We start from the raw sequence: 24,525 nt of genomic DNA, 5'->3' as shown, positions 1-24,525 counted from the left end.
TCTGTGTCTCATTTTTTTACATCACAGAAACCTGACATTTTAACAGGGGTGTGTAGACTTTTCATATCCACTGTACATCCCTTTATGCCTTTGGAAAGTGCACCAAATTGTTTAATTCCTAATTCTAAAAGGAATTTATTAGAACAAATGATAATTATCAACTAAATCATTATAGGTACACTTTCAAAATCTATTTAATTCTCACCTGAGAAGTTGTAGAGCTTTCTTGTTTTCTTTCCTCTTTTCTTCATCGATTGGATAAAGTTTAAACAGTAACAGTCCAACAAGAATCAAACCTATAGGAGCAGCACAGACCAACAACCTCAGTGTCAGATTGACAGCCTCTGGCTGATAGCAAGAACGGCCCTGATAGCCTGCAAAACTGATTAGAAAAGGATCATGAGTGACTAAAGCACAGACTGCAAAAACAGTATGTCAACAGAAAATACATAAAACGCACATATTCCTATCCTTATAGCCTCTCACCCTGGACTATACCATCCCACTGTGCTACCCAAGGCAACATCCCAACACCAAGTCTTCCCTGCAGCAGCCATATGGACACTGGAAAACAATGCAGGGATGCACCAAGACTCAGTAGCAGAAAGCAGACAGGGAAGCAGAAGGCTACATTCACACTCAGCTGAGTGTTTTCAGGCATATTGAGCTTTTTTGTTTTTAATTTTATAGCAGATTTGCAAATATCATACGTGTTTTTTCATTTTGGCATTTTTTCTGGGGCTAATAGAAACCTGTGTAGATATGTACTAGGTACATACAACAGAAAAAAAAAACCCAGAATCAAGCACATGGCTGCTGTAGAAAAGTTCTGTACCTTTCTCCTTGATCTTGGGAGCAATGTAGTTGTCCCACTGGGGAAGCAAGTTTTGTCCCACTTCCTCCCAGAATCTGGTGGTTCTTCCCCAGGTCATAAAAAGGGGATCCCTGGGATCATAGATGCAGGGGTGGCCACAAATGAGAGCAATGAATGCCTCAACTGCCAGAAGGAAGCCCTTCATTTTGATCACCAGATGTGTGCTTATAAAAAAGGTATTAAATGATGCTAGAAAAGGGGAGAGGAGCTGCTTTTTGAGCTGAAAGCCTGAAAAAATGCTTGGGGGGAAAAAAAAAAAAAGCTAATTTTTTGCTGTTCAGGCAATTTCCCATTGATGTCTATGGGGACAGAAACTCTCAAATCTGCCTGAAAAGTAGCGCATGTTGCTACAGGCAACAAAACGCTCAAATGTGAACAGGGGCCATTGAAATAACTGGGATTTTCCTTGTTGGGAGTTTCTGATCATCAAGCTGAAAAACGCTTAAGTGTGAACGGTGCCTAGACCATAGTGACATGCTGCTGCTAAAAGACACAGCCCAAGACAAGATCATCACATTTTCTTATGGTAGGAATGGATTTGGATTCCTCTCTCTATGCTGGCCTTTTTAAAGCATACTTACTCCAGACTTAGCGTCGATATTCCCAGCGAAACCCCAGAGGCAAATTTAGTGAAAAAAACATAAAAAGAGAAAAAAATGGCTTCATGTCCTGGAGACTCTGGGTTATTCAGAATAAAATCATCAATAACATCAGGAAGCATAGACCTAAAAAGGAGAAAAAAAAAGTGTGATAGAATTTAGAGACAAGCAATTAAAATGTAGCGATTTATCATTATATTGTAAAGCGACTGTAAAACGATTTATCGTTATATATTGTAAAGCGCTGAGCAAACTGTTGGCGCTATATAAATCCTGTATAATAATAATAATCAAAAGGTCGTTTATTTAGATGTACACATTAGATCTTTGGAACACTAAAAATAAGTTACCCATAGCCATCAAGTGACAGTGCTAGCAACAATCTTGTGTCTATAGGAATCAGGCTATGCAAACTTTCCCAATTGCTATGATATCCCTATCTGCAGGTAAGGCAGCCCTTGTAGCATCTGTCAGAGCTGCTCATCTCTTCTCCCATCCCTTCTATTTTCTCATGAACAGAACATGCTGAAGAAAGTTTCTCTTCATGCATGTCCAATCACAAATGCAGATCTATACAAGCAGATTAGCAGAAAGTTTTTCTTACAGCACGAATCAATGTTATATATGCATACACCAGACCGATGCACCTTGAAGCTGGAAATCACTGAAGTAGACACTGCGTCATGTCATCTCCCATCTCTCCAGCTCATCCAACCAGAGAACACTTTCTATGCATTCAGAAAATACAAAAGCATTCTCTGAATGACACCAATGTGAGTGGCTGACCTGTGTCCAGCATTTAGCGGGTCGGCCACTCGGAGCAGGACCCAGAAGCTAGTGGAGATCACTGTAGTAGTGGTGATTTCCAGCTTCCAGGGGCATTAGCCAGGCATGGTATATGCATAGTTACATTGCTCCAAGCTGGATTAATGTCACTATACATAAATGGAATTCTTCTTTACAATAGCCACACATATAATCCTACAATATTATAATAATCTCACAATTCCCCTTTATATTTACCCAGAACTACGTACCGCGAGTGCCTACTTAAAGTGGTTGCAAAGGCTCAAGGTTTTTTTACCTTCCTGCATTCTATGGATGAAGGTAAAACACCTTCTGTGTGCAGCAGTACCCCCAGACCCCTCAATACTTACCTGGGACTAATCGCGATCCAGCAATGTGAATGATAGCCTCAGCTGTCCTGGGTCTCTGCCTCCCCATTGGCTCCCGCTGCTGTCAATCACAGCCAGTCAGCCAATGAAGAAAGAGGGGGCGGACCAAGCCGCAGCACCATGTGTGAATGAACACACGGAGCAGCGGGTGTCCCCATAGCAAGCTGCTTGCTGTGGGGTCACCCAACAGGAGGGAGGGGACAGGAGAGCCTGTGGGGAATCCGAGAAGAGGAGGATCTAGGCTGCTCTGTGCAAAACCACTACACACAGCAGGTAAGTATAGACATGTTTGTTATTTTCCAAATTAACCTTTAGAATCGCTTTAAACCATCCACCTAATGTATGACCAATCAAGTAGGCTGTCGCTGTGTATCTGTTTTTACTTTTAAAAGAATCTTAACAGTTTAACATTTGAGGCTTGCTTTATCCCCAAAATGACATAGGAGCTATTTAATCATGGAGTAACAATAGTACATCTTATGTTGACAAGTGTCTCATTTGGAACATATAGAAAGTCAATGTTGCACATTAGGTGACTGCCAGCAAAAGGTAACTCTTGAGCTATTGTATTAAAAATCCTGTGTAGTTTAGGTTTAAAGGCTGCTGCTGACAGAGCAGATGTATGGCATCAACCCAACCACCCTCAAAGCATCGGCAGCTTCCAGTGGAGTCAAACATGAATGACTGCATCAAATGGCCATTTGTGTTTAACCTATAAAAAGTAGGAGGTAGAAGGTACGATAAGGCAATCAAATGTTTTTCAGTCTGGTTTGATTAGTTTGTCTTTGGCATCTGTTTTTCTTAGATGAACCATCTTCAGTTTATGGGTACCTTTGGACTTTCCCTGTTAAAGTGCATAATCTGTCACTTTTGTGGTCAACAGATATTTAAATATGAAATGGCAGGGATTGAGTTTGTAATCATTCAAGGGCCACACCGACACACACATGCAGCTTTTCACAGTCACTCCCACTGTCAACAGAATGGTATGGCTGGCCAATATTTGTCACATATGGCTATCACTTACGATTGCTTAAAGGGTTACAGATCTACACATGTATGGCCAGGTAAAAAAGGAGTAGTGACTTGTGTTAATATTTTAGTATTCCTTAGTGGTTTTATAATTTATAGTCCCATAATCATAAAATCAGTGTCCCGCCTAGCCCATCTTGATCTGATAAAAGGAAGACTAATTAGTTTTACTTACCATGGTAGGAGGTAGGCTGCAGCCACACTGAGTCCAGCAGCTACTGCAAACACGTATGTTACAATAAGGTTGATTTCTACAACGCCAGCAACAATCATGAAGGGGATAACGGACTGTAACAGACACATGCAAGATTACAGATGAAAAATACAATTTCCTATGAATGCAAGATTCATACATTAAATAGGGATTAAAAAAAAAATATATACAAATTCCAATGTATACAGGTACAGAAGCAGTCATACTAACCCACATTGAAGAAAAATATAAAATTATAAAAATATTCTTCCCAAATATATTGACATATATTTGAAATACTACAGTTTTGGCACACACACACACACACACACACACATTTTTGGAATGCATTTACAAATGTATGTTAAAATGACTCTTATATGTTAGAAAAAAGTGAAGAATACATTTTAAAAATATTTGTAAATGCATTATTTTGTAATAAAAATGCATTTCAACACTAATATATATATATATATATATATATATATATACACACACACACACACACACACACACACACATATACACACACACATATATATACATACACACATATACAGAGAGAGATTACACACACATAGATATATATATATCTATGTGTGTGTGTAATCTCTGTGTGTGTGTGTGTGTATGTGTATATATATATATATATATCTATATCTATATATCTATCTCTATCAAATATGCCAATATATTTGGGAAGAAAATTTTTTAAAATATTTTTCAAATGTATTTTTATTCCATATGGGAAGAGGTTTAATAGGGTAATTCTCACTATACAGACTGGGGTTACCCATAACAACCAACATTTATTATCTTCTAAACCAAAAACACTAGAAAAAAAAAAAAAAAAAAAAGTTGATTGCTGGCCAAGGATTACTAAACTTTGTAAATTAGTTCTGTCCACAAATAGTTCTAAAATGTATATTTTTATGCCATACTTTACATACCTAAATATTAAATTTAGGAAAACCAATCAGGAAAACAGAAGGGTTTTGGGATAAAATGGTAGTTTACTGACTAATCTGAATTATGGGTAGTAACTGAAAGAACAAAGTCACAGGGAAGAACAGTGGAAAGGTTTCCCTGCTAATTTACCTTAGATTGTACGCTCCTTGGAGGGTCAGGGACGGATGTGAATGTACAATATATATGTAAATTTACGGCGCTATATAAGTACCTGTAATAATAATTTGCTTGGTTTACTGTTCACAATAGAGCGGAGTGTGGCAGCCTGTCTTGGAAGCTGCTGTTACTTCAAATTGAGGCATGCTAATTGAGGCTGCTAGGGCATCTTAAATAGATGACCCTAGAGAGGCTCCCCAAGGAGCTGTAATAAGTGGGTGGAGGCACCATCTCCCAAAGGATCTTATGCTGCTCCACAGGCATTTGTTTTTTTGTCACTGACCTGAAGTTTTGACTTTCCTCTGACTTGCTGCACGCTTGTTGCATTTTAAATTACTCAAAGCAGGCAGATAACTATCATTTTCAGGAGACTGGGAGCTTTCTTTTAAGATCAAAAGAAAAGTGTTCGCTTTTCCAATCTTCTAAAAACCACCACTGGATGGCAGCAAACGTTAACACTGATCAGATGCCTGACATTCCATTCTATAGTTCCCTGTGCCAAGTAGCCGGTGTCACTCCTTCCATGCATCTGCTAGTTAGATTACATTACCCCTACTTTTACTCACCGATATCCCAATATAGACTGCAATTTTCTTCCCAAAGCGAGTTAAGAACCACTGCCAAAAAGGAACTGTCAGTGTAGCAGAAATCTGTGGGAGAAAACCGTAAAAGAATAACTGAGGCTTTTCAAAACCCAGTGAAGAAACTTTTGGAAAGGGGGTGGACAAGCAAAGAAAAGTGAGAAAAAGGAAGATTTGTGTGTTACATAGTTTCAAGGGATTCAGGCTTCAGCAATCTTTCAAAAGGGAAGGGAGGAGGGATATGGGACTGAATATTATATTCGCTAGCTTACAATGACTTTCTGTCTCCGAGCTGACACAACAAAAGAGTCTTTGTACACTTGACTTTGAATGTTAAGTATCTGGAGTCCTTGGATATATGCAGTTGTAATCAGCAAGAACAGCTACTGCTAAAATTGACGGCTTGTCAAACTGTACCAAAGACATATGTAGATGTAACTGTGTATGCAGGGGGAAAGGACACTGGGAGCCTGATCCCGGTGAGGAGGAATTCACTGACACCGTAGAGAATGTTTCCTAAAGATCTCACACTCACCATTATAACCAACAGAATATTCTGATAGTCCTTGCGCAGCTGAAGTGTGTACTTCAAAAATAAGGCAAAGTTTCCTTCCAGAAGCTGGAATGCAAAGAATTATAATTCAGAAGAAGATTTTCCAGGACACAAATTGTCATTTTACTAGCTGATTCATGCAAGATTGTGAAAAAAAAAATTATACTGTCCTATGATTAAGCACTTCACTGGAAATCAGTGTCTAAAAGACTTGTATAACCAAAGGATTACCATAATTATTTGAGGTTTTCCATATCAGTAACACCTCAACAATACTGAGCCTCATTTACATATATGAACCTGCTTTTCAAGCTAATGTTGCTTTTGAGGAGAGCACAAAATGAAAAATGGGTTTGCCACCATAAAAGAAAGTTTGTGGTTGTAATAGGTAGAGTTTGGAAATTGGTCTCAACTTGCAGGGAGGCTGCAGCAGTAGTCAAATGTAAGTGTTACTAAACCCACAAGAGCAAAATCAATCTGAATATGCAGTAAAGCATGCTTTTTATACTCCCTGTAGGACCTAAGGGGTTTTTACTCCATATTGTGTAAAAAGGCTGTTTGATCCTGACTGCTCTGATCCTCCCCTTCTACTGTCCCCAATCCATCTGCTGATAGTAAGAGCTCTAGGAGTCAATTTGCACATGCTCAGTTTAGTGCACATGCTCAGGGTTGTTCCTCCATATTGTGTAAAAAGGCCATTTGATCCCGACTGCTTTGATCCTTCCCTTCTACTGTCCTCAATCCAACTGCTGATAGCACAAAGCTCTAGGAGTCAATCTGCACATGCTCAGTTTGGTGTACATGCTCAGGGTTGTTCCTCCATATTATGTAAAAAGGCAGTTTGATCCCAACTGCTCTGATCCTCCCTTTCTACTGTCCCCAATCCATCTGCTGATAGTACAGAGCTCTAGGGGTCATTCTGCACATGCTCAATTTGGTGTATATGGCTAGAGGGTTTTTTTCTTGGGAGGGTGCATGTGATCAGCACATGGCCAAATCAGCACTGTCCAGACAGAGGGTCAGGAGTTATGCAGACTCATAGGGAAGTCAGAGCAGAATGAAAATTCCTCCTATAAGCTTTAACCAGTGCTCAGCTGGACACTGATAGAAGTCACAAGACTGATATATGCTGCTGATGAGAAAAGGTATTTAGCAGTTAATATTTACTAAAATAATTGCATTTTATGTTGTGTGTACTCTGGGAGACCAGATATAGTGAATGCAGGGGCCTGGGTTTAGTAACACTTTAAAAATGGAATATAAAAAAAAAAAAAGGGTACAGTAACATACAGACCTAGGTATTTTAACATAAAAAAAAGTAATCAGTTGCCAACAGTAACTAGCACTCCACCTTCAAGCACTAATGACACACACACACACACACACACACACACAGAGCAACTGGAGACAATTTCAACAGCTTTCATTAGCAAAAACAGAACAAAATCAAGGCAACCCTCACTGACATTTTCAATCATTTCACAGGGTCAGAAAAAACTGATGGCAGTAGGCTGCATTCATAATTCATTTTGCAATTGAAAGCAAATTTAAACTTGCCTGAAAGCTGCCATCTGTAAAGGCCAGCAAGAATAGTAAGAACAATGAAAGCTAATTATCAAATGTTTCTGCGGGGGGACACTGCAACCTACATTTTTATTAACCGTTTTAAAATTGAACTGAATATGTTTAATATACAATAAACCAAATAATTTAAACATGCATAGATGCAGGAGGGATGTACAGCCAGGAGAACAAAAAGAGAATTAGATACATTTAATTACACTCCAAAAAAAAAAAAAAAAAAAAAAAAAAAAGGAAGAAGTACGTTTTCTGTATTTGCTTATAAATATATGGGGAAAATGTACTAAAATGGAAGAGTGCAAAATCTGGTGCAGCTCTGCATAGAAACCAATCAGCTTCCAGGTTTTATCGTCAAAGATTAAGTGAACAAGCTGAAGTTAGAAGCCGATTGGCTACCATGAACAGCTGCACCAGATTTTACATTCTCCAGTTTTAGTACAACTTTCCCCATATGTATGAAGCCTTCTTGACCTACCATGAAAGCTAATGATGTGAAGAGGAAGCCAGTGATCAGTTTAATGTATGGTCTGTGGCTCATAACAAGTTTCAGGCCCTGCCAAAAGGATACTGACTGTTCAGAGAGAAGTTCACAGGAATCTGTAGAAGATGGAGAAAGACATGTTAGGTGAATAACTAGGAACAGCTGCAGCTAGTAATAGAAAAAAAATGAAGACCATGGTCTACTTGCCTCTTTTTTCCTGTACACCAAGTGACAGTATGACAGCGCATAGTATATAGATGGCACATATGACACCTGCTGCAATCATGTAGGCATCTCTCTGCAAAACACATATGTGCAAAGGTGAATTATCTTTCATGCTTAGTACAAGTATATTGAAGGTTGTTCCTACATAAGATTTAAACTCATTTGTTATTTCGATTTTTGCAAACATGGTTAAGGAGGCTTCAGTACAAAATATGAGGATGAACCAATGCCTAGCACCCATAGTAAATACACACTTGAAATCCAAAAAGAGGGACATGGTATAGAGGTCACAGTAGGTCTTACTTCATGGGAATACTTGTAGGCCAGGAGCAGAGAGTCCCCGGTTGCTGGACTAACCCCTAGCAGGATATGAGAGAGGGGGCTAATTGGTCAGCCCTACAGATTAAGAACTGGGGTAGGGATGTTGATGGAAAATTAGGAACAAAAAACAACAGCCCAACACACCAGAGGTAAGGTAGGGAATTAAAAAAGGGAGAAGGAGGGCAAGGTAGGGGAAGAGGGGGAATAAAAAAGGATAGGTGGGTGGGAGGATGGAGAGGAGAGGGAGAAAGAACTAGAGAAGAGTGTGGTCCACAGATAGCAGCCCCCACCTGGTTGTGCATGTAGCCTTCTCTGTCTGACAGATTCTGATAGAGTTCAGTATTCTTGAGGGAATGTGAAATACATTTTGCAGTGTTCTTCATTATGTTTGAGTGAAGAAGTGAGATCTTCCAGGCAGTAATTAATATTATTTGAAAAACACAGCATTAGTAGAGGTGGGTTTGATTGTTTCATATAGACAGCTCTAGATCACGTGAAGCTCCATTGTTTCATGCAGACAACTCTAAATCATGTGGAGCATTAACCTTGTCAGCCACATCTAGAGCAGAGGGGAGAGTACCATTGGAATATTTTAAAGGAAGTCTGGAACGGTTGTTGTACCACCTAGGAGTATTTTGTCCCCTCTTTCTTTGAGGAAACTAGAAATCGCCATTTATGAGTGAAGAAATAGGACACATTCTCTTTGAGAAAAAAACTGGGTTTGAGATCTTTCACACATTTAAGCTGGTATGAGGGGGGCATGCAAGATTAGATGGATTAACCAACATGGCGTGTGCTTTATACACATTTTCAAGGTGGGCACCCTCTGCGCAGATTCCTTCAAAACTACAGAGTTGTTGCAAAGTGGTAGAACCCCTGAAGAGTTGGAGAAAACTGAGTAGTTGTATTGCTTGCCAAAAGGAAAAAAAAAAAAAAAAAAACAGTGGCGAAGAGGTCATGTGTTGCAAATCTTGCAGGGAGTTTAAGCTGGCTGTACACCAAAAATGTTTTAGTCTAAATTTGTTAGAGGTTGGAAGAGGTGCAGGCTGCCAGCTCATGATGCCTGCAGAGAACTTAGGATTTCCTAACACTGGAGCCATAATTCAGCAGTGATAAGCCTGCCAACATTTTGAGCATGCATACTATAAAATTTGGGAGTTTTTATACACAGATATTTAGCTGTCCATGGCAATCAAATCAGTCAGGTATCAATACTTAACGATACGGCTAGTTTATAAAAGAAAAAAAAAAAAAAATTATAAGCAGTGTCCTGTACGGTCTTTGTTAATATACAGGCTACGAGGACGGACAATAGAAAGTGAAATACTGTGGATAGGTGGGAGACATAGGTTGTGGCCCGTTCTCTACATGGAAAAATGAATCACCACAGGCCCAGTTTAGGCCTCAGCCCATGTTTCAGGTCACCTTGTAAACGAAAGTTCTGTAGTAGAAGGCACTGGAAGAAGCATTCATGACAAAACAATACATCAATGACTATCATCTCTGCATAGTGCCAATTACATATCCTCAATCAATAATAGTACAGAAGTTATAACAGAAGTAATAACACAAAAGCTACACAGATTGTAATATGTGGCTAGTCTCATTGCAGATTTACGAAAAACTAAAATAGCATGAGGGTCTATTTGATTGGATATAAAATTAAACAGATTGTTTAAAGCCCAAGTTTAGCTAAAACTAAAAAAAAACAAACAAAAAACAAAAAGAAATATAAGGGGTACAATGGGGGGACAACAAAAGATGTGTAAGACACTGAAAGCAGAAGAAGAATCATGACAAGGGACATCATACTAAGTTATGTCTCCCTTGTGCTGATTCTTTTGTTTTTAGTTTTAGAAAAACGTAGGCTTCAAGTAGGCCCCTGTACTAATCCTTGGTAAATCTGAAGGAGATTGTACAACCATTTTTGGGTAAATGCATTTGCTTGCTAGTATGAAGACTTTACATGAAATACAGCTCTGGTTATAAGAATGTAACTCACTGTGTTAGCAATAGACACAGAGTTTTCTGGAGCCATGGATTCCTCTACCGAAGCCACAGAAGTATTGAAAGGTGAAGCCTGAAGGGAGTTAGGCACACAGGTATCCGCGTTACCCACAATCTGTCCTTGAATTGCTGTGCCAAGTACAGTTCCCAGGACCTCCACAGTCATACCTGTAAGAACAGAATGCAAAGAAATTAGAAAGTAACACTTTAAGAAGCAAAAAAACAAACAAAAAACACAAAAACACAAAACAAACAAAAAACCTACTAATTAAAAAATTAAATACCTCATCCAATCAGATAACCCTCTACATTCATTAAGAAAGTAGAGTGGTCCTTGAATGGTGCCCATGCCAAGCAAGCTACCTCCTGTTTGACCAAATCAGCAGGGCAGCCGTTTGCCATGGGACCCGGAAGCTCGGGGAGATCACTGTAATAATCGTGCCTACTACAGTGATTTCTAGCTGCCACAGAGATCTCACAGATAGGGCACATACATGCTTACATTGGTCCAAGCTGGACCAGTAGAACTATTCAAAAAATTGCCATAATTAGAATTCAGCTTTAAAATGTTTGTGTTCTTCATCACAAAATTCCACATATGGCCATGCTACATATACTCAGAAGATATACATTCCCCATTCAAATGAGCAAGCACTTTTATCCAACACCCTCTGCACACACAAGTGAGTGGGAAGAGCATTATTGGTGGTGGATACAAGTATTAAATAAAGCATACTTTTTCATCCGGGGTCATTCCATTTTCCTAAACACAGAAGATATCAGTAACCCAGCTACACTGCAAGCTGTTTTCCCTACTAGAACACATTGCATTCATCGGCACATTAAAAGGGGACACATGGTAAAAAAGGTCTTTGCATACATCTGTGACGGTGGCCTCACCTTAATATAAAAGCAACTTGCTTTCGAAGCTTACTGGCCTCATTTCTTTTCAGATCAAATCTCTGTGTCTGCTAGTTTAAATATAGCTTACATTGACCACTAGTTATGCCCCTTGTCCTCAACTTGATTCTTGCATGTCTGTGGCCACTCTGTCATGCAACAACCACAATTACACAGGAAGAATAAAAAGCTATGTATGATACAGGGAAAAACACCAGGACCCATTTCATAAAACATATGTAGTCAAAAAACTTTTCATCTGAATCTTCTCATATAAAAGGTAGTATAGGAAAATACTTACGGTATCCTGTAGCAGAGTCACGGTCACTTTGCTCTTTGCTGATGAACATTGTAAGAGCTGAATAAGGGACATGGAAACACTGCAGAACAGAAATAACAAGTTAGAGGGAAAGATGGACAGTCTCTCTACCCCATTAACCTGACATGATCATAGGCTAACACCATGCCCTGTCCCAGTCCTCACCGTCACAAGGGTCTGGAAAAGGCAGTAGAAGGTTAGGTACCACACCAGCTGACCAGTGGAGATGTCAGGCACAAACCAGATGAGGAAATAACAGATGACAGCAAAGGGTGTGGACAGGATTATCCTGCATGCAAAAAGGGGAAAATATAAAGAAAGAATGAGAAACTAATTATCAGAAACATACTTCTATAGACAAAAGTTTGGAGTTTCATTTAGTTAGTGAACCAAGCACCTCTGCTGTGGTGCATTTTTAATAGGAATAAATACGTTTGGTGACATGTTTTTAGTTTTGTGAAAGAAGACATTGGTTCCGATTGCTGAGAACTTCCAAACAAGATCTCTGCACTGGTGGTAAATCTATCCTGAACCCCATTCAACCATCCTGCTGGGAGGATCAGACCAGGAATTCATTTGGAAAGACTTTGCTGCTGGGAAATGTAACAAGCAGGTGAGTGATCCCACTAACTTTATTTTTCTGCTCCAAATAGATTTTTCTTAAACGGAGATATCCACTCGTTACAGGATGTCAAGAAAAGTGCTGAATGTGGGTCTCTAGCTATGCGTGTCCTCGAACTACAACACAAGTTACCTTCATATCAAAGCTTCACATTGCGAAAATGTAGTGTTCAGTGCTCTCAATACTTCCACACTGTCCTTACAGCACAGAAAAATTCAAAAGCATCTCCAAATGTAAAAAAAAGGGCCAAATTTCCGTTCCTCAGACCTTAGGAGGGTCAGAGTATCCAGTGAGAGTAAAAAAAAATCCCACTGTCAGTAGGAGTAGACAATGTCTCAGACTTGGCGGTAAGTTTGAGGAGGATGAGTGCCCCATCATAGGCGTCAGTGGAGGAATTGAGCCCCATCAGAGGTGTCAGTGGGAGGAATAGTGCCCTATCTCCTAGATTGTAAGCTCGAAAGAGCAGGGCCCTCAATCCCCTCATGTTTTGCATTGTATTGGTATTGTTCTGTCACTTGTTCTGTCCCCCTTTGTAATGTACAGCGCTGAGCGAACTATTGGCGCTTTATAAATACTGTATAATAATAATAATATTGTTGGTGTCTCATTGTTGGTGTCAGTGGAAGGAATGGTGCTTCACATCAGTGAAAGTAAGAGCCTCATAACAATAGTAGAAAAATGCCCAAAGTTCTAAATTCCATACATTTTTTTCATCAGAGTTTAAAATAGATCATGTTGTGTACTTGCTATGGCTTTCATGTCATTAGTCCTTGTTATATAGACTGCAACAATCTCACAATGCGTGACAAAATAATTTACAAAAAGGACAAATTAGTTTGCTACAGCCTCTAAAACACACATTATAATGCACCCTCTCTCATGCTTATATTCTATAGAGAAAAAAAAAAGAGAACACACAAACACACATCAAACAAACTATAAAATGATTCCATCACGTACTGCACCAGCAACTGCAAAGTGAACAAATCATATCACACAATTTTTGTTTAATTTTTTTTTATGGTTTCTTTAGCCATATTGCTATGCATCACTCCCAACAGAAAACTCTCCTGACATGAGCCAACTGTGGGATGTACCATACTGTATACTGTACATGCAAGCGATAACAGGGGCATTTCAAAGCGGTACTGATTTTCTCCATTTTGGATAAAGTAGGGATAAGTTACATCTTGCAGCAGGTGATTAATAAGACAAAAATGTGAAGGATTTTCACCAGTGGGAATACAGACAGCAGTAATCTTGCTGTTAGGACAGATTGAGGATTATTTTCCCAAGAGAGACAGAATGATAGTAGTATGAAAGTTTTAACCCCTCACTCTCCTAAAAAGACTTTTTTTTTACTGCTGGAGAAATTGCCTCTTACTTCTCCTTAGAGACCACCTGTCAACATAAGAGATTGTCCTCTAGACACACTGAAATAAAAGCTTGCCATTTCCCTATTCTGATTAAAGCACGTGACATTTAACTGGAATCTGACTTTATTTATAACGAAAAGGACCAGTTCTCTTTTCCGATCAGAATTTGTTACCCAAAAAAGAAGAATTAAATAAAAATGAGATGCATACAGCACTGACATTTTTCTGTAGGATTCCATTTTTACTGCGTCCATGGTTACGAGATAAACGACAGTATTAAATACATTTAATTAAAGAAATACATTTTCATGATCCAGTTCCCTTTTGATATTGGAATTTCTATCTTAAAAAAATAAATAAAATAAAAATTAAAACAGGATGCCTATAGTATAGATGTATTTCTGTATGCTGCAGTCATTTTTATGACTGCATCCGTTGCTTCAGATGACAAACTACAGTACTAAATAAAAATGCATGGTCTGCACAGTGGCTAAATGGTTAGCACTTCCATCTGGCAGTACTAGGGTCGATGGTTCGAATCCCAACCACAGCACCACCTGCCTTGAGTGTGCATGTTCTCCCTGTGCCTGCGTGGGTTTCCTCCGGGTACTCCGGTTTCCTCCCACACTCCAAAGACATGCTGGTAGGTTAATTGGATCCTGTCTAAATTGGCCCTAGTATGTGTATGTATGAATGTAAGTTAGGGACCTTAGATTGTAAGCCCCTTGAGGGTCAGGGACTGATGTGAATGTACAATATATATGTAAAAGCGCTGCGTAAATTGACATCGCTATATAAAGTACCTGAAATAAATGTTCATTGTCCTGTTCCTTTTTTGATATCAAAATGTAAGTCACACAAAAAAGCCCAAAAAAAAAAAAAAAAAAAATACACCACACATTTTCATGATCCAGTTCCCTTTTGATATCAGAATTTCTATCACAAAAAAAATTATAAATAAAAAACAGGATGCTTATAGCACATAGATGTTTTTCTGTATGTTAAATTGTCATTTTTATGACGGCATCCATTTTTTCAGATGGCAAACCAAAATATTAAATAATTTCAAATAAATGCATTTTCTTTGTCCAGTTCTCTTTTGATACCAGAATTTCTAAAAAAAAAATAAACAGAATACATATAGCACAACATTGTACTGTATGTTTTACTGTCATTTATATGACTTCATCTATTGTTTCAGATGTCAAACTACAGTATTAAAAATATAACATTACCCCCAGCTGATCGCATCATATGGTATTTTCGTATGATATATACGGTATATATAAATATACATTTTCATTACCCCCAGCTGATTGCATCATACGGTATTTTACGTTAATATTTGTGAAGGTACCCAGATCAGTGATCAGTGTATAACGAAGCAAATATTCCAGTGTGAAATATATAGACAGGTTTATGTGAGCCCCGTATTTGTGCTTTGTTACTCAGTGTAACAGTCATCTGCTGTGTTCATTAATGGCTTCCACTACCTTTGCTATAGCTATGCCCTTTAGTAACCCCAAATACAACTGTCAGTCAATGACTTAACACTCCCACCTAGGTGATTGGCTTCCTGAAGGCAGCTGTACACACCCAGCTCTTTGATTGGCTGAAATAGGTGGTGTGTTGTGCTTTAGAAACACTCCCGCCTTCCTCTTCCTTTTTTTATACGTTAACTCATTCGTGAGGCATGCCTTTGTATGGATCAGGCGAGGGACACGTCAGACAGGAACTAGAGCGCAGAAGCACCACGTCCATGGCCAAGTGGTTAACCCTTTGAGCACTGAATGGAACCAAGTGCCCAAGTCTGTGAAGCATAGCAAAATACATTTATCAATGGTGGCTAAACTATTTTTTTGGGGGGGGCGCAGAAGTACCTAATTATTTCTTCGACTTTATAATAAAAGGAATGCGGTGCAGCCCTCTTAACCCCCCCATATACGCTCATTACCTTTGATACTATAGGAAATCCAATTCTGCTATTTTTAGGCATACTTTGCAATACACAGAGGCACATGTAACCTACAAGTCAAACAGTCTGTAAAATGCATATTGATGTGTACATACAGCCAATGCCCTTGTCCTGAAATAATCTCCATTTACTGATAACACACAGGTCACTAATAGCTCAGGACTTCATACACTCGCCTTATCACTTCTAATAGAATCCATATTCCGCTCTACAAACTACACTGAGCCTCTATACGTTACCCTACTCTACACCCAGCCTTCCGCAACAAAACATTTTATATCTATATCTCTATATCTATATATAAAATAAATGCTGTATTTACTGTCCAGACAGGATCACATGGACCAAAGCTGTGGGTTTTCATGCCATCACCCACCCCCAAATGACCCGGTCTTATTGGTTGCTATTGGTTATGCCTGGTACCTTGCTCTTTGAACCAGTCCAGTAGTGTTACTGTCCAGAGAGGATCACATGGGACAAAGCTGTGGGTTTTCATGCCATCACCCACCCCCAAATTACCCTAATTGGATACCGCCCTTGGCACCTTGCTCTTTGAACAAGCCCAGTAGCGTTATTATACAGACAGGATCACATGGGCAAAGCTGTGGGTTTTCATGCCATCACCTACCCCCAAATGACCCTAATTGGTTACTGCCCTCGGCACCAAGCCCAGTAACATTACTGTCCAGACATGATCACATGGGCAAAAGCTGTGGGTTTTCATGCTATCACCCACCCCCAAATGACCCGGTCTTATTGGTTACCGCACCTGGCACCTTGCTCTTTGAACAAGCCCAGTAGTGTTACTATACAGACAGGATCACATGGGCCAAAGCTGCAGAGCAAATGGTTTTCCTGGTTACACAGTCCAATTGTGTTAATGTATAAATTGCGTTGTGACACTTTGACAACAGTGGAGCAAGGAGTTACTTTAAGGGCGCATTCACACCTGCTTGCGAACTAAAGCATGTGCATGCTGTGTAGGGGCAGCGAGGGGTGGAGCAATGTGCTGTTAGAACACACTGCTTGGTTTACTCCCACATCACCCCCACCCCTTTTTTTTTCTTATTTTACTGTCAAAAATATGTAATGCAGAGTGCTGCAACATGCCGTAGTGCGTTACATAAAATGCACCTCAACACAGTGTTATGGTTTTCCACATGCCCGTGCCTTGATCTATGCAGATCAAATTACATGTTTTCAAACATAGGTATGGACCCCTTACTTTTCCCCACCACTACCAAGAAAACTCTTCAATACTGATCTCAATTCTTATATGTAAAGTTTTTCATATCATTTTCTTGAACTTACCATGGCAGCAGTCGGCCAAACGGCGTCCATGTGCTCTTACTGACAAAAAACCCAACCAAAGGGTCGGTGATAGCATCCCACACCCTTCCAGTGAAGAGGATAATGGAAGCCTTAAAGGGAGGCAACTGCAGGAAAACCAAGAGGTTGTTTTTTGGTCATTACTTACTTTAAAACCATATGGAATAATACAACTAAATAAGTACTCTTTGAGATTGATTTACTAAAACCAGAGCGGTCAGAATCTGGTGCATCTGTGCATGGTAACCATGGTAGCCAATTAGTTTTTAACTTCAGTTTGTTCAATTAGGCTTTGTCAATAAAACCTGGAAGCTGATTGGTTTCAATGCAGAGCTGCACCAGATTTTGCACTCTCCAGTGTTAGTAAATTTCCCCCTTTATATTTATGTAAATATAATTTCTTGCGGGGTAGTTTATAAGAATCTTTATATATACGCCATAGCAAGTGAGGGCACCATTTACCTGTACTACATCAAGGAGGTACATCTGCAGGAAGAATCCTAGGGCACATCCGGTGATCTGATATGGAGCTCCACCAATGGCAAAACATATCTTACTGTACACAGACAGTTTATGTTTCCCTCGTTGCCTCTGAAAAGAACAAATCCACAAATGTTTTGAGTACTTTGTGCACATCATGTCCTGCAATACACAGCCATAATGATTGTAGTGGTGGAAACCAAACATGAAAGTCACAAGAATGGAAATATTAATACCCTTCCAGCCACTGTGCCAAGGTGAACTTCGTATGCCAAGAGCAGATTATAGAGTGGCTTGAAATAACCGAGCACCAAACGGCAAGCTGAGGCCGCACCTGTACTCTATTGACCTGAGTAACTTTATTAACCTATCCTACCAAGGGTAGCCATACATTGGACTTCAATTAGCAAAACATTGGTAAAAATAGCTCCATCCTGCCCTCTAAATAGCAAACAACCAGTGCAGAAAACCTTAAGGGCCCATTCACACTTGTTAATGCACATGCATTGCATTAAGGAAGCCTATTTACTATGAATAGGCTGCCAATGCACAACTGATGAAAAAAGGAGAAAAAAAAAAAAAAGGCGAAAAAGAGAAAAAAAAAAAAAAAAAGGAGAAAAAAAAGGGAGAAAAAGAAAGAGAAAAAAAAAAAAAAGGAGAAAAAAAGGCAGTGTAGTTTGGTTTGCTACAGTGTATTGTACTCTACCACAACGCCCTGCACATAAAGTAGGTGCATTCTTTTCATTACAATGTAGGTGCACTGCCATGCATTGTGGCAGCACAGGTTGGCACTAATGTGAATGAGCCCCCAGGCCAGTACAAGTATGCGGCAGTAATATAGGAACAATGACTATTTCTGGCTTACATAGAAGAGGAAGGGACAGCAATTGTCAAATTTTCTGTAACTGCCCAGGTGGCAGGAAGTCACAACAGAAATTCAATCTACCTTGGTAAACAATAAATGTGCTTTCCCACCATATTATAATAGGAAAACAACCAATCAACTGTTTGCTTAGGTGCACCCTAGTCCTGCTGTTTGTAGACAAAGCATACATTAGACCTACCCAAAATATCATGTTGTGGTTTCCCCCCCTTTTATATAAATGGAATTCATGCAATACCATCAAAGCATATACAGAAAAAAAAGCCAACTGCATATTTTTAATTCCTGTATTCCTGGTGGGAATTTCTTGTTACCCGCTGATTAGCACGGATTTCAAGTTAGACAAACAGGAAATGCGGTTTTATTTTTTCAAATTTATAACCAGCCTCATATAAAAGTCAGCTTGAAAATACCTTTCACCTACAGCAACCAGATTCCCAATCATTTCCTTAATAAAATGCTAGAGCAGGAATGAATGAATTTTCCTTTCAGCTACTCTTTATTGCCACTATAAATTATTTTAGATATAATACAGGAGAGAGGATTGCACTCCAATTACCTTGACGGACAGATTTGTACTCAGGGCGTTACAAGGAAAGTCTCACCTTGAACTAAATAAAAGCATAAATAGGCCAACAGAATACATAGTAGGACAGCCAAGACAGTTCTTAAAGCCAGACTCCAACCAGTTTTTTTTTTTCAGTTTTGGATGGAGCTGCTAATAGTATTTTTTTCCCTCACTGACTTGTGCACTGTTAAAACAGAATCCTCCATCCACACAAAGCACAGGTGGACAGACCCCTCCTGTTGGGCTATTAACTTTTGACAGCTGTCACCTGGCAGCGACTGTCAAAATGCTCAGTGTCTTTATCTGACTGTATGCAGTCACTGTCTGGCTGACAAATTTTCACCTGGCTTTGACTTTTCAATCCTAGGATGTTGGGTGTGAGTAGTCTGACTGGGCCGCCCACAAGGCAAATTTCATCCAATTGATCCGGAACAGACCAAAAGTTGAATAGGGCAGCTTTACTGTCCCTGTGAGACCAGGGCAAGGAACAGAGAATGCAGTTGTCAATGATAAAAGGAAGGAACAGACAGCAATAAAAGCATTGTCAGGAGTTCTAATCCTCTTCCACTCTGCTAAGCAAAAATATAATGGTCTGGCTCTTGTTGGAAGAGATTTCCTCTTGCTTCCTGTCCTGACGGGAAATAAAGAAAACATTTCCCAAAAGATACACAGGCAGCAATAAAAGCTTCCCAGAGGCTCTAAACCCTGGTGCCCAACCTGTGGCCCGAGGGCCACATGCGGCCCTTTGGTATAGGAGGTGCGGCCTTTGGACCTCAGCAGTCTGTAATGGGAACATTGATTAAGGTCAGAGCATTGATCTCTACTAGCCTCATGTAACACGTTCCTGGTTTCCTATCGTCTTCTGCAGCATATCTCCAGCCAAAAATGTAGCATGTCCACACTTTCTGACCATCATTTCCTATGAGGTCTACAGTCTGACAGTCCTCTCAAGCGTTACATATCTTGAACATCATGTGCGGCCCTTTGGTGATGACAGGGGCTGCAATTGAAGCCCCCTATAGCTCATAACTTGACAACCACTGCTCTAACCCTCGCCTGCTCTGTCCAAAACCAAAATGGTGTGGCTAACGTTGGGCTTCAAAAGAAACCTGTACTGGTAGAGTATAAAGGCTACCACTGCTGACCTCTGCTTCTGAAAATTCTGGTTGTCTGGCCATCATGATGTTCCAAAGGCTTCAGGACGTTTAATTACTGCCTGGAACAAATATACAGATAAGGAATTCAGACTTCAGTCTGAATTTCAGGCTGCTGCAGGTTATTGACTCGAAGTATTAAAGCCCAAGACAGCCAAAGCAGGTCAGCAATGACAGCCCCCAGAGTTATCTCACTTCAGGTTTCTGGATTTCGATGTTTTTACCAGTACCAGGGGCGGACTGACCATTTAGCCACTCTGGCACTGCCTGAGGGCCCAGGGTCAGTAGGGGGCCCCATGAGATGCCCCTGGTACCTTTCATTGGCTTTTTCATAGGCTTTTTTGGGTGTGGGCGAGGACACGGGGGCCCCATAATCCCCGGGGGCCCCATGAGTTGTCAGTCTGCCCCTGACCAGTACTGTGAAAAAAACTTACAACATAATTGTGTAATTTCCTCTGGATTAGAAATGAAAAAGGCTGGCTGTACACTGTGCAAAGCTCAGCCAATTTGATCAACTTTTGTTGAAGGAGCCTGCTGGACATTTTCAGCTGAATAGTGGCTGCATCCTATCAGATGAAGCCACTGTTCAGGTATTTTGACAGCCGGCTGTCCAAAACAGTAGCTGCAGTGGGAGATCCTTTCATCTGAACTGAAATTGTGTGGATTAAGGAACCTGTTCCTTTTTTTTTCTGTTCAGCCTGGAGGACACTGTATGGCTAGCTTTAGATTCAAGGTCAGAACATGCAATCTACTTCTGAAGGAATGCAAATTCTTTGTGTATGATGCATCAAAAGATCAGAATAAGTTAAACAAAAATCAGGACATACAACATACTTTTAAAGGAAGTTTGTTGTATGTGATCTCTCCAAAAGTGGACTATGGGTTAAATAAAAATCAAAGTGCTGCAAAAAAAAAAAAAAAAAAAAAAAAAAGTATGCTTACAAGCACCTATGTGCAGGGACCAGCACACACCCTTTTAACTGAATGAAGGTTCCTTACATAGGATACCTTCTAAAGATCAGAATAGGTTAAATAAAAATCAGGACATAATTAACATACTTTGGAATGCAGGTTTGTTATACAAGAAATCTCCAAACGTTTACTATAAGTCAAATAAAAATGAAAGTGTTCTATATACAAGGTGTTCGCTCACGAGCACCTGTCTGACTGATTATCTGTCAGTATCATCAGACACACCCTTGGCTAGAAGGAAGAATACTTTTTGATACAGATTTGTTGGAATATATTATATATATATTTATTATACACACATATTTCATCTAATGAGTAGGGCCCTCTGTTTCCTCTTGTACCAAATTGCATTGTAACTAATGTCTACCTTCATTTTGTAAAGCGCTGTGCAAACTGTTGGCGCTATATAAATTCTGTATAATAATTATAATCTGTAGTCTCCCTTCATTAAAGCACTGCACTAAGGCTGGGTCTACAGCAGAAGAAAAAAAAACAAAAACTAGCTGCTCTTCTGAAAAGTGATCCATGGTTGATTGCTTTTCAGAGACATTTGACAATATCACAGCTCCTCAACATGCCAACCTACTGTGCCACATACTGTGCAATGCACACAATTGTGCAGCAGCACTATTCGCCTGAATGGGAAGGGTTCAGTGGAGGTATTGCCCACTGAACAAGATGGGATAGATTTTTTTGCCACAGCCACAAACTGAAGAATTGTGACCATGGCCTGTCCGGCTGCCTTTGCAGGTGAAGGGTGTGGGTGGTAAAAACACAACTCAACCCCCTGCTTTTACCGCCCCTCAAACAAGTGTAAAGGAACTCAAACTGCTGGACTTTAGAAATCCTATATAATGATCAATATATAAGATCTGTGCTCAGGCTAGTCAGTAGACTAAGCAATGGTCCCTCTCCTGAAAGAGAGAGCAAGATTATTCAATCCTGGACAAATCCTGAATGTGGTTGCCGTAGTAACAGTCTGGGAAATTAGCCAAACTGAACGTTGATACATGTGCTATAATACAGTATTAGTACTCTACTATACGCAGATAATGAACAATGGAAAGGAATGCAGGGTCATGTTCCCCAAACCTGGGACCATTTCTATTACAGACTGCCCCTCATTCCAGAACCAGGTCATGTGAAGGAATCTAGAAGAACTGAGTTCCATGAGTTTAACCTGCACAAAAGTCAACACGTCCTTGTCTGCAGGTTTTTCTACACACATCTATGTGGGATTTCTATTACGTATGACGTGTATATCCTGTTAAGCTTTGTGATCAGCGATCTCTAGGAAGCCTCATCACTGGAAAGTACACGGTGGCCGCGATATGAGCACGCTGCGAGCCATAGGAAAGAACTTCAATGACACAGGACAGAGGAAGGACACAGCCACTCTCCTGTCCCCAGTCACATGGGCTGAGCTTGTACATTGAAATTCCTCATGGTGATAGAGGGAATACCCAACCCTGGAGACCCAAATGTCTCCTGATATCATGACATCACATTCAGGGCATCATGTCGCTCATCCAGCCGGCTACTTCTATGTAGTGTGAGGGCCTTGGGGAGTGGCACACCAACGTACATGTCATTCTACACAACCACAGCACACCACATAGGGAACCTGGCTTTCCTGATCAGATACCGATCCACCTCTATCAGACTCAGCTTTATGGGCCAAGTATGTACAGGCGTACAAGGTACCGCTCCTTGGTTTAAAGTCGAAAACAGCTCTCAGTGTACCTTCACCATAAACAAATCATTTATAGAGATATTAGAGGTATAGAAAGCATAGCATTACCACTGCATGTGTGTTGCTTTTGTGCTAGATCATATATAGTATTACAAATACACAAGACAATTTTCCTTTAGATTTACCAAAACCCATATAACAAGGGCAAACCTAAACACTTTCAATTTATATCCAAACAGGCCCTTGCACTACATGGTTGAAGATAAATCTAAAGGAAACTGAACAAGGAAAATTGTGGAATGTGTGGGCAGCTTAGGGCTTGAGTATATACACATTATATAGGAACACACAACTATTCGGGCAGAGAATGTCAAGCTATGATCCGCTTTGCTACCACAAAAAAATAGATAATAAAAAATATATACATTTAATTTTTTTAAATAATAATAATAATAAATATATACACACACACACACACACACACACACCAATCCTAATGAAAAAGTAGGAAAAACAATACATAGAACAGTAAAAATGTATAAATAATAAAAAATATATACACATAAGTAATATAAAAAATACACACACACACACACATATATACACAATATTTCTTTACTATTAATTTATTTATACATTTTTACTGTTCTATGTATTGTTTTTCCTACTTTTTCATTAATTTTTACTGTTCTATGTGTTAATGTTTTTCCTACTTTTTCATTAGGATTCTTGTGAGATATATATATACACACACACACACACATACACACAACAATCCTAATGAAAAAGTAGGAAAAACATTGCAAATAACAGTAAAAATGAATAATATTTATTAAACAGACTTTATTTGTCCTGCTTTTCTTCAAAAAATGTATAAATACACATGCACACATAATAAATAGACAGTGGCAGGGGAATGTAGCGAGGAGGATGGGTGGTGCAGCTGGATGTAGTAGACATACATACCTCTCCTTGGATCTTGGGTTGGTCTTTCTCCCCCAGAAGCCCGGTACACGAAGCGCTCTCAGACTGCTTCTCCATCCCGGGTAGGGCAATGTGCTGTGTGCCGGCTGTACAGGAGAAGGGAAGGTGTGCCGGCTGTACAGGAGAAGGTAGGACAATGTGTTGTGTACAGGCTGTAGAAGGGAAGGTGTGCTGTAAAGGAGCCGAGCCCAGGAATATCTGTTCTCCGGACAGTAGAGCCGGCTTCTCTCTCGCAGCGTTCTCCTCTCCTTTGGATAAATGTGGCAAATGAATGAAATGCAGCCGCGCCCCCCTGAGATCGTCACGCCCACGTATTACGTGTGCACCCCTCTGTGACTCCACACCCCCTTACTATACCGCCTGCTTCCTTCCCCAGCTCAGCATGTTCTACTACACTCTACAGCACACTTGTCAAGAAGTGCATCAGAGATGGCCACGCCACTGAATGATGACAGCTCTCTGTATATATACATTACACTAACTGCAGATCCACTAAATTGCATTTCCTAGGAAGTTTCTATAA

General features: G+C 39.9%; 1 protein-coding gene across 1 annotated transcript in view; it reads right to left on the bottom strand.

Annotated features, from left to right (window-relative positions):
• The window catches only part of MFSD2A (MFSD2 lysolipid transporter A, lysophospholipid), a 28,274-nt gene extending 4,001 nt beyond the window's left edge, over positions 1–24,273 (bottom strand). The window contains exons 1-13 of the mRNA XM_089676689.1: positions 23,985–24,273; positions 17,731–17,859; positions 17,251–17,375; positions 12,132–12,255; positions 11,949–12,027; positions 10,743–10,915; positions 8,402–8,492; positions 8,189–8,310; positions 6,115–6,198; positions 5,565–5,648; positions 3,856–3,968; positions 1,456–1,599; positions 206–382 (exon numbers count right to left, since the gene is read on the bottom strand). Coding sequence (XP_089532815.1) covers positions 206–382; positions 1,456–1,599; positions 3,856–3,968; positions 5,565–5,648; positions 6,115–6,198; positions 8,189–8,310; positions 8,402–8,492; positions 10,743–10,915; positions 11,949–12,027; positions 12,132–12,255; positions 17,251–17,375; positions 17,731–17,859; positions 23,985–24,059 — 1,520 coding nt within the window. The 5' untranslated portion in view covers positions 24,060–24,273. The remainder of the gene's footprint in view (positions 1–205; positions 383–1,455; positions 1,600–3,855; positions 3,969–5,564; positions 5,649–6,114; positions 6,199–8,188; positions 8,311–8,401; positions 8,493–10,742; positions 10,916–11,948; positions 12,028–12,131; positions 12,256–17,250; positions 17,376–17,730; positions 17,860–23,984) is intronic.
• Between the last annotated feature and the right edge of the window lie 252 nt (positions 24,274–24,525).

This window comes from Staurois parvus, unplaced genomic scaffold (assembly GCF_062004578.1).
Source record: "Staurois parvus isolate SC_StPar_1 unplaced genomic scaffold, SC_StPar_1.0 ptg000172l, whole genome shotgun sequence".
Taxonomy (NCBI): domain Eukaryota; kingdom Metazoa; phylum Chordata; class Amphibia; order Anura; family Ranidae; genus Staurois; species Staurois parvus.
This window is presented reverse-complemented; position numbering and strand designations above follow the sequence as displayed.